This window comes from Elephantulus edwardii, unplaced genomic scaffold (genome assembly GCF_000299155.1).
Source record: "Elephantulus edwardii isolate Elephantulus edwardi_28Jun2011 unplaced genomic scaffold, EleEdw1.0 scaffold00167, whole genome shotgun sequence".
Lineage (NCBI taxonomy): Eukaryota > Metazoa > Chordata > Mammalia > Macroscelidea > Macroscelididae > Elephantulus > Elephantulus edwardii.
The window spans coordinates 235,202-246,395 of record NW_006399917.1 but is presented as its reverse complement, the minus strand read 5'-3'; the positions used below and the strand labels follow the sequence as shown (position 1 = coordinate 246,395).

Below are 11,194 nucleotides of genomic sequence, written 5' to 3'. Positions count from 1 at the left end.
ACGGCATTAAACAACAACAACAATCCCTAAAACTGAATACAAACAGTAACAAATATACCAAATATATTTAAAATTGATAACTATCTCGTCTCAAAAAAAACCCCAAATTCAAGGAATTAACAAACAGTACCTTATGTATCTTAATAGGACAAAAAGAACAGCAAATAAATCTCTTAAAGTGTTGTTGTTAGGTGCCATCAACTATGACTCATAACAATCCTATGAATAATAGATCAGAACCTTGCCTATCCTATGCCAGCCTCAAGACCACTGAAACAGTCACTGTGTATTAATCTCAATGAACGTGTTTCTGTCTTTCTAGAACTCTCCACTTTTCCCAACATGATGTCATTTTCCAAGGAGAAGCCCCTTCTGATACCATCTCCCATGTGTGAGATGAAGTTTACCATCCTTGCCTCTAACAAACACTCTGGTTGCACTTCCTCCAAGAGAGATCTGTTTGTTCTTCTGGCAGTCCATGGTATATATTCAACACTCTTCACCAACACTACTATTTAAAGGCATTGATTCTTCTGTCATCCTTATACACTGTTCAACTTTCAGATGCATAGGAAGCAATTGAAAATAGCATGACCTGGAACAGTTACATCTTGGTCTTTGGTACTTTATTTAGTACAGCAGATTACTTATGAAGGGTACTCGTATAGAAATGCTCAAAATATTTTGTTGCTCTGCACCAATGAGTTGGAACCGAGTCAGCTGACCTTCTAGTGGGTTTATAGAGGCAGTATATCACATGAGAGAAGACTGCCCATCTTTCTCCCATAGAGCAAGCTGGTGGATTCTAACTGTGAGCCTTTGGGATGGCAGTGCAGCTCCTTACCACTAGGCCACCAATACTCCCTGAATTCATTGTAGAGTAGAGCAAATAACTTTACCCCTGAATTCATTGTAGAGTAGAGCAAATAACTTTACTGATGTTATGGGAAACCAGGATTTCCAGTGTAGAAGGAAGATACAAATGTAAGATGAAGGCGTGCTCAGCTGAAATTGAAGTAGGAGCATCAGCATGAACTCTTTTTGGGGGAGGGGGAAATCCTACCTAAACATAATGAAAATGGGAGCTCTGGTGGTCTAGTGATTAAGAAGCTGTGCTGCAATGTCAAACACATTTGACTGGAATCTACCCACTGGCCCACTGGAGAAGGATGGGCAATCTCCTCCCATGGGATTAACTGCCTCTGAAAACCTGCTGTAGGGTTATTTTTGGGTTGACTCAAGGGTCCACAAACACAAATACTTTTCAGTATTTTTCAAGGAACCCTAGTAATGTAATAGCTAAGGGCTCAGCTGCTAACCAAAAGGTCAGCAGTTCAAACCCACCTTAGCTGTGTGGGAAATTCCCTGGCAACCTGAGAATCAGCCCAGGAAACCCTGTCCTACTGCTGTCACATTAATTCAGAAGGCATAGTGACTATCAGATTTGTGACGAGGTAAATCTTTATGCTAGGAGACTGCCCATCTTTCTCCCAAAGAGGTGGGAGTAAGTTTAAACTGCTGACCTTTCAGTTAGCAGGCTAACAAATTACACATCACACCACCAAGCTTCTTAAAACACCCTACTAGTAATTTCTATTCTGAGTTTCTATGAGTTGCGACCTACTTAAAGAGACAAGAAAGATATACTGAAAAAAATTGAAGAAACTGTATCATAGAAGCAATGTGAACACATGATGCCCAGATACCGGTTTATAAACACGACTCCCTACAAAAAAAACCCCAGCTTACTAGAAAAATAAACCTCGTCAAACCTCAAGTAGGGAAGCATAAGGTGCACATCTTATACCAGAAGCCCTAAGAACTCATACAGACATCTCAAAAAGACACCAGAGCCAGCATATTCAACCTGGGACAATCTGAACTTCAAAAATGAAGAAAGTAAAGGACTATAATGAATTTTTAAAAAAGGGTATATGCATGTTTTTCTTCACAGAAGAATGACAGTAAATAAATGTAGAAGAAATGATAGAAAACACTATTTTTTAATCACCTAAATAAGGACTTGAGCAAACAGAAAAATCATCAATAAATGGTAAAGTGGAAAACATTGAGAATAAACAAGTTACTCTCACAATTACTTCAAACATTATTTACTAATTGCAAAGGGGAAAAGTACCTTTGTAATAGAGAGCTGGCAGAGTTCAATAAGAAAAAAAGTACCTCATGTACACTTCCTGAGATGATGCAAGGGGAAGTACACACCACCTCAAGTAGTATACTTAACTTGAATCAAAGCATAAAGAAATGAGACAAAATATTAGACAAATAACATGGACTCTTCAAAAATACCACTGGAGGAGGAGAGGATAACTGAAGAGCTATATTTTAAGACTAAAGAGCCATGATAAATACATGTGACCCTTGGTTGGAGCCTGAACGTAAGAGAAAAACCTAATTTTTAAGGTAACTGGAAGAATTTCATGATGGACTGTAAAACAGATTATTATCTGTAGAATACATTATATAGATACTATCAAAGTTATTCTGAATGTGATGACAATTATAACAAAGTAAGATCCTTACTCTAAAAAGAGATATGCCAAAGTGTTTGGAGGTAAAACACATTTTCACTCAACAGAGAAAAGGAAATGCACAGGCACTGTATCTTTCAACGTGTATGGTTTATATATGTAGCTAGAGGAACACAAAGGTGACAAAACATTAACAATCAGTGAATCTAAGTGAGGAGACAGGGACCCTATCATAGTTCCCACTATTCTAGAGGTTTAAATTTCAAAATAGAAAAATCGAGAAATTTAAAAAGAAAGGAATATTATAAGCAGCCAATATTTTCCAGTGGGGGAAGATCCAAAAATATATAAAATAGGGTTTCAAGAGCAACTGATGAGCCTTCTCTCATAATTTAACCCCTACTCAACATAGTAGTAGTTTATTAGTTGAGGTCCACGTGTAAGTCACTGTTCGTGGTTTTGTTTTTTTGGTTTTTTTTTCTAAAAGATACCTGCAATAATCATTGTTTGTACAAAATTCTATCATTCTATCTCCACCCTCATTTCTCTCAACCTTATTTTCTGACTACTAGTCCTTCTTCTTTGTTTCCAACTTTTGTGTTCTAGTGACCAGTTATTAATGAATCTTGGTTGCATGGTCAATTTCAGACCGCAAATGGCAGAAATGTTCTATTTCCTCCTCTTTGGCTTCACTTGGTGATGCATATTATTAACAGGTCTTCCTAGAATGTGTATGGAGAACATCCTGTCATTAACAACACTATACTTCAAAATGGATTAGAAATGGGGTTTTTTACTATGAATGCAACCCCATTTTTCACTTTTAACTTCCACCATAGATCAGACGACTTTAAATCTTATGATATGAAAATCTGTTGTCAAGGATCTCTCCACAGTGCTAAAAGATGATGATGTCAATCTCGATACTAAGATGAACCTGATCCAGGACATGGTCTTCTTAACTGCTTGCTTTGTATGTGACAGACGGACAATGACAAAAAATTAAGGTCTTTGAGTTATGGTGTACAATGTACATGGACTTGCCAAGAGAACAGTCCTATCCTGGAGAGGGTCAAACCAAGTTGCTCCGTGGAGTCAAGGACTCTAAAGTTCCATCTCATACTTTGGGCATATTGCCATGAGGAACCAGTCCTTGGAGAAGGATATCACACTTGGAAGGGTGGAGGGTCAGAATAGGAGGGGAAGTGCCTTGATGAGATTGACTGACACAGTGGCAATGAGTCAGGTGTGTCAGAGATGGTGAGGTATGCCCAGGACAGGGTAAATTTCAGAGCCATTGTTCATAGGTCACTATGAGTGAGAGCCGATGTAGTGGTACAGAACAACAATACAGTAAAAGAAAAAGTTTACCTTTTTTTCAATCAATAAATACGCAATGCTGTAAATCTAACATGCTGGTTGCAGATATTTACTGTACCTTTTAAGCTGCATTTTTTTCTTTAATTTATGAACATAACAACAAGTTAGTATATTTGGGCTTGTCATGAAAACTCGTGGGGTAGATTAAAGATGTCTACAAATTTTTTCCTACTTTAACTGAGAGGTAAGATCCTATCTCCCCTTGAGTCAGGTATGGCTTATGACCACTTCGACCAAAAGATTAAGATAAAATCAACACTATCAATTCCATATTAAGCTATAAAAAACTGGTAACTGCCTCTATGGTATTTTGAGACCCTAAAAGAACTCATTAAAAGTTCAATGACTCGGCTTAAGAATCATATGGAAAAGGCCTAAACCTGTATCATACGCAGGATCAAGGGTCCAACTGAACCCAAGCTGAACAAGGGACTAGGTATGTGAGTAAAGCTGCTGCTGACCCTCCACACCAGGCCAGTCAGAACTTAGGGTTGAACTAACATACTTAATAATATGCAAATCATTAGACTTCGCGGCAATTGAGTAATAAAAAAAAATCTGTGATGTGAAAAAAATTACAATCTAAAGAAGTATTTATTTCTGAGGAACTTATGGAGAAAAGGAAAGGATTCGTGTCTTCCTGTCCCTGATTTCTTCCTTCTTCTCCCAAACTAAATGTAAAAATCAAGGCCCTCCCTCCAAGGAAAAAAAACCCAAAACCAAACAAAGTTGTTCCTGAGTGGATTCCAAATCATGTGCCAGAACAGAACTGCACCTCACAGAGTTTTCAAAACTATGACATTTCAGAAGCAGATTTCCAGGTCTGTCTTTCTATGCACCTCTGATCAGGTATGAACTGACAACCTTTGTGTTTGTTATTAAGTCTTTGGATTAGTAGCACAACTCCTTACCCAGTAGCTCCCTGTATATAAACTAGTCCTTTGGAAACAGAAATTAAAGTTGCTAGCACCAAAGTATATTTCACATGTTCCAATAGTCATGCTCCATGAATTATGTTCTAGGAAGCTTCAAAGCATCACAATTGTTTCTCTTCCGATGCTAAAAAAATACTGCTTTATATTTCTCTGCAATAGATCAACTCCGACACTTTTTTCTTTAATGTTCCCAACTTTTTTTTTTAAAAAAATCTTTTAATTATCTTATTTTAGACTATTGCCCTGGTTCTGCAGCTAAACCTCCCTATGACTGATCTTGGTAAATGTTTCTTAGCAACTCTGGGCTTCACTTTCACTGCTGATGAATTCTTTAAGATCCTTCTAATAACAAAATTATACACTAAAAATGCTTGAGCCTCTTGAAAACTGAAGGGAATGTATGTAATATTTCTTTTTTTTTTTTTGTATGTAATATTTCTGAATGTGGTTACGATTAAGCAATGTGGCTGCTAACCAAGAGATCGGCAGTCTGAACCCACTAGCTGCTCTATCGGAGACACATAAGACAGTCTGCCCATAAAGATTTCTAGCCTTAGAATTGCTCTTGAGGGTTATCAGCCAAAAATCAACTCAATGGTAGTGGACTGGGTAAGTTTTAAAATATTATCAAAACAATGCTGCAAAATTATAAACTAGAAAAATAACAAAAATTTGCCATTAACTAAAGTTCTAATAAATAAAGAGGAGGAAAAAATCAAAGTTACAAGTACATATTTGTTGTCATTTAAAATGGAATCTTTCAAAAATACAATGTTCAAATAAAATGTCTAGGAAAGGAAAGCAGGAAGAATAAGAAAAAAAAGCCCTAAGAATTCTTGAAAAAAGTAAACATTTAAAGTAGATTATCAAATTATCTAAAATGCAAGCAACTTTTACTTCCAAAAGAATTAATAAGAAATGGTTATAGTAACCCAATCTTCATTCTAGATTTAGTTATAGGTCCATTTTAGATATTTCTGATTCCTACCTGTTTTCAGATAGAAACAGTATACTATTTTTCTAAGCAGAATACTAACTGCTAAAATTCAAGGTCTCAATAGTCTTAATGTAAAAAAATAATTATTATAACCCATACAGTTTTAACTTGTCTATATTTTTTCATTTCCCCCCCAGCAACTCAAAGCCCTTAATATAGAACCATAAAAAGCCATCAATTAAACACTTAACATTTATTTATGTGTTCTATTCCCTCCTAAGAGGCGATAAATTGCAAAATCTAATGATTTTTAAAACTGAACTATAGGAATACTTAAACATTCATTAAAACATTCACAACATTGTATACATTTGGTAGGCACTATAAACTAAGAATTGGGGAACTCTGCTGGAGTAGTTCTTAAGAGAAATGTGCTAAGTCAAAGGTGCTTCAGATCCACCAGCAGCTCCATGCAAGAAAGATGGACTGAGATCTCCTCCCATGTGATCAACATACAGCCTCTAAAACCCAACGAAGGGTCTGCTCTTAGTTGGTTCTCACTGGATGGCAGAGTTTGAAAGTTTTTTAAAAATACTACACTTTGATAAGAACAAAGGGGGGAAAGCTCTAAAAAATGGATTTTGACCAAGTCATGAAAGTTAAGATACATTATTAACATTGTTCTTCTCTCAACTTCCAATAATCCCAACTGTCTCTTAACTCTTGAAGCATCTCTTGGATCATCTCAGTCTCTCTATTCCATGTTGTTGTTCTTGGCTACTGTGGAGTCACCTCTCAATACAGTGACCCCAGGCACAATGAGATCAAGACATTATAATCTGCGTGGTTTCACTAGCTTAATTTTTGGAAGATTATATGACTTTTTCTCCTGACTCTGGTTTTGTCTAGAAAACTCCACCAAAACCCAGTCAGCATCACAGCAACACACAGGCCTCAAACAAAGCAGGGTCTCTAGCATGGAAAGGCAAGAATTATGCACGGAACTACCACCACTGATGTCTCTGCATCATCACAGCCCTGCTGTAAAATCTGAACATCTTTTACTTGGACTCCTGGTCTCCAGTGTTTCTCTACTCCCACCACAATTCTGACAACCAAAATGTCCTCTATATTGCCAACCAGCTCCCGGGAAGCAAAGTTCCCTTGGTGGAGAACTGCTACTGATCCATTCATAAAAACGCTATTTCTTTTATAAGGTTGGGAGACCATCTCTGCCCATGTAATAGAAAGCAAAAATACTGATCAAACATAAGCGTAAAACTCAGTCTTGACATAAAGCATGCTCACTACGCTTTCACTAAGTAAGCTGATTCTCTACAAAAAAAGAACCTTCATTCTCTTCCTCAAGTCTCTTAGAACATATGGGCCTAAAGCATCATTTTACTTTAAGCCTGAACTTTGAAAAGTCAGTACCTTCTGTCAAAGTTTAGCTACATTATGCACATATTTTTAGCTTGTGGATATTAGAAAACAACTTTAATTAAAAAAAAAAGAAGAAAAATTTACATTTTGAACTTCAGTCCGTCCTCTGAGGAGCTAGTGACCATACAAACTCTCCTGTAGACACACCTACTGTCTACATTTAAGGGTGCCAACTGACCAGTATCTCCATGAAATATGCCAAAGAAAAACCAACTTTAAAAATAACTGTAGAAGGGAGCTCTGGTGGCCTAGTGGCAAGAAGCTGCACTGCAATCCCAGAGATGTGTGGTTCAAATCCACCAGATGCTCTGCCGGAGAAGGAGGGATAACCTCCTCTTGTACCAGTCAGATCTGATTTGATGGCGCACGCACGCGCGCACACACACACACACAAAATAACAAAAATAACAATAAAATAACTGTAGAATCTTTCTCTCTTACTCCTAGCAGCATGCCAAAAGGTTTGGGTTCACCCCAGACCTTCCAGGGGTGTTACTCCCCCTTTCTTTACCTTTCAATTCTTCCTCAATGCCTAGCTATCTTTCACCAACCACTACCTCCTTTGCATTACCTTAATAAACCTTTTTCATTTGTTTTCCTAAATTAAAAAAAAAAAACAACACGCCAAAAAACTGTACTCCTATGTTTGAAAAACAGATTTTTTTAAAAACCCCCAAAATCGACACTCCCACCATAGTTACATCTCTGTAAATAAATTGTTCGAAGACATACCCAAAGATAGAAAACTGGTGTTCAGAGAGGGGGTTAGCAAGAACTCGGCAGGTGAAGCTCAGAATTAGTGGTGAGCCCAGGGGCTGTGCAGAGCAGAACTGCTCCCAGCGCTTTTCAAGGCAGCAGCAAGTGACCTTTGGGAAGCAGACAGTATCCTCACCGCTGCCAAGCTCGCCGTCCAACCCTTCAAGTGTGTGCGCCTCCCAGGGAGTCCCCAGCAGCTGGGCCCAGCAGAGCGGCCCCGCCACCGGGGCCAAATGTCACAGCCCACTGCCCGCCGACCTCCCCCACCCCGACGGCCGCCTACCTTCAGTCGCTTGATCATCTCGTCCGTGGTGATCTTGTCGGTGATCTCCTTCACCCCGGGGGGGTAGGCGATCTTGCCATCGGCGCTCACGACGCCGCAGAGGGCCGTGGCAGGCTTGGGCTGCGTGGTGAAGTCCATCCTGGGGGACAACTTTTCGTTCACAGTCCTCTACCGGCCTCTATCGGTCAGAAAACAAAAGTTCAGCGGGAAAGGAGCGACTTAGTAACCTCTCTGTCTCTTTTTTTTTTTTTTTAAACCTCCCCCATTTCAAAAAACCCCTTCTCTCCTTGAAAACTGGCCCTTTCTCCCCAGAGCCCCGGGCCCGGCGGGCGCCCCGCCTCCCACCCCCGAGCCCCCTCCCCCTGCCGGCCCGCCGCCCCCACCCCGGGCCCGCCGGGTTCTCCCCGCACCAGCGCCGCGGCAGGAGTTTCCCAGGGCGTCTTTCACAATGAAATCACCCCCCACCCGGGCCCCGACGTCCGGAGTCTGGGGGCTGTAGGGGGCTGGTGGGGACCCCGGGCGCCCCGGCTAGGTCCGGGAGGAGCGTCGAGTCCCCGCCCGGCCGGCTCCTCCCGGGAGAGCGACGCGAGGCCTATAGAGCTCGGCTTAGGCCGCAAAAACTAGGGACCGAAGCGGAGCTTCCCCCCACCACAGCCGGCGGCGGCTCCCGGGGACGAAAAGGCCCCGGTCAGGCCGAGCTCCGGGAACCCCGGGCGTCCCCGCCGCGCTCCCGGCCCCCCACCCACCGCGGGAGGGGAGAACCCGCCGCCCGCCACCCCCAAGCCCACGCCAGGAAGCGGCTGACGCGGCTCCGCACTTCACATTTTGTTCCTTCAACTTCGACTGTCGGGCTCCGGGGGCCTTCCCGGCCCCTCTCGGTCCCCCGGCGCCGCCGAGGCCTTCCCGGCGCCTCTGGGCAGCCCGGCCGGGCCTCGGACCCGCTTTCCCCCCAACCCCGTCCCCCTTCCGTCCCCTCCTTCCACCCGCCCAGGGCGGGAGCCCGGCCGCCGCCGCCTTTACCTTCTCCTCATGCGGGCGGAAGGTGCATGGAGATCCGGGGCCTCTGTCAGGTGGTTGTGCCGCCGCCCCTCGCCGGGTTGCACACAAAGCGGCTCCGCGGTCCCGCCGCCGCCGCCGCCCGCCCCGGAGCGGCACTGGGGCTGGCGGTGCCGAGGAGGAGCAGCCGCCGCGGGGGGGGGGGGGAGACGCGGGGCGAGCGTGCGCTGGGCGGGGAGACACTGCCGCTCTCCGTCCGGCCGAGGAAGAGCAGCCTTCAGAGGAGGCTCGTCCAGCAGCGTGGACGCGGGTGTCAGCCCTAGACCCCGACGGCCAGCCCCTCGCGCCGGTCCGGGCAGCCGCCACCGACCCGGACGCTCCACGCAGCAGCGCGCGCCAGGCGGTGCGAGAACCCCGGGAAGCCGGCGCCGCACACGCACCGGGCGGTCACGCGAGCGGCGCGAGAGCACGCGAGAGCAGCCGCGCACCGCGCTCCCTCCCCTTCCTCCGCCCGCCCTGCCTCCGCCTCCCTCGGGCCCCAGGCGGCGGCGGCGCGCCGAGCGGACAGCGCCGCCACCCGGTTGGCGCCAAGACCTGCCGCGAAGAAAAGCTCCAGGAGGACCAGCCCCGAGACGACGAGCGCGGGGGAGGAGCCAGGTGGCGGGAAGCGAACCCCAACGCCCGCGGCCCTGAGGAGGGCACGCAGGACGGGCAGGCTTTTTTCCTTTTGTCGCAGAGATGGGTTCATGACTTTCCAGGGTTCTAGTGAGGGACGTGGAGAAGAGAGACGGTGGAAATAAACTCACTTCCTCCCCGGGGACCGAAGATCAGCCAACTGAGAAAGTTTTGCCACATGGCATGGCGTAGTCAGCTCGGTTTTGTGCCTTTTGCCAGTTACCTGGGTCCGCCACCCTCCCTTCCTTTTAAGATGCCTTTGATTCGAGCACGACTAATAGCGACCAGCATTCTAAACCCTGCGCCATCCTGCGCCATCCTCTCACTTCCAGACATCTGAGAGCCCTTTGCGGCAGTTACCGAGTCAATCCACCTGGTCCAGAGGCTTCCTCTCCTTTACCGCCCTTCCACCTTTGATTTCTAAAATTGATCTGAAAAGAGCAGCGAGTCTACTTGTTTACAATATGGTATTTGGGCCACGAGCCTCAAAATGACTTAGGGAGCAGGTTGCTGGGCCTCATTTCAAGTCAGATTAACATTTCAGAGAGTGGAAGCTCCAAATAAGCATTTAGACAAGTTAGCAAACCCTCAGGATACCAACAGACTTATCAAGCCTGTATAAGTCTGATTAATGTTTAAAACATACCGAAAGTTAAGTTGTATTGTTTGAACAATTTAATGAAAATAATTTAGGCAGATGACTGCAGTAACACAGTCCATAGGGGGTTGAGTTGCTAATAAAAACAAAAGCACCCCAAACCCTTCTCTACTGGTTGGAACCCACTAGTGGTTTTGCATGAGAAAGATCAACAATCTCCTCCCTTGCTATTCACAGCGTCTGAAAACAAGGTTGGGGTGGAGAGTGGTCAGCTATGAGTCAGCTCTGACTTGACAGCAAAGAGATTTTGAGAAGATGAAAAACACGAAAGTAATACGAAGCAGAATCCAGGTCTTGAGAAGGACCAGCCATAATTTTAAATGATAATATTTTTATTTTTACTTAAAATGTTTTTGTCTAGCTTTCCTCCACATAGTCTCCTTGACCTTAAAAATATTAAAAGTATTATACCCAATTGTTGTTGTTGTTGGTATGTGCCGACGAGTCGCTTGCGACTCATAGCGACCCTATGTACAACAGCCCTAAACTCTGCTCTGTCCTGTGCCAATCCTACACCCATCCCAATTACCCCAGTCACTGAATCAATCCACCTCATAGGGGGCCTTCCCGTTCTGCGCTGTCCCTCTACCCTACCTAGCATGATGTCCCTCTCCAAGGACCTGTCCCTCCTTGCAACAT

At 44.1% G+C, this 11,194-nt stretch overlaps 1 protein-coding gene across 1 annotated transcript in view; it reads right to left on the bottom strand.

Moving 5' to 3' along the window:
* PDS5A (PDS5, regulator of cohesion maintenance, homolog A (S. cerevisiae)) overlaps positions 1-8,364 on the bottom strand; it is a 145,819-nt gene extending 137,455 nt beyond the window's left edge. The window contains exon 1 of the mRNA XM_006895418.1: positions 8,227-8,364. Within this exon, the coding sequence (XP_006895480.1) occupies positions 8,227-8,364 (138 nt within the window). The remainder of the gene's footprint in view (positions 1-8,226) is intronic.
* Positions 8,365-11,194: the final 2,830 nt, after the last annotated feature.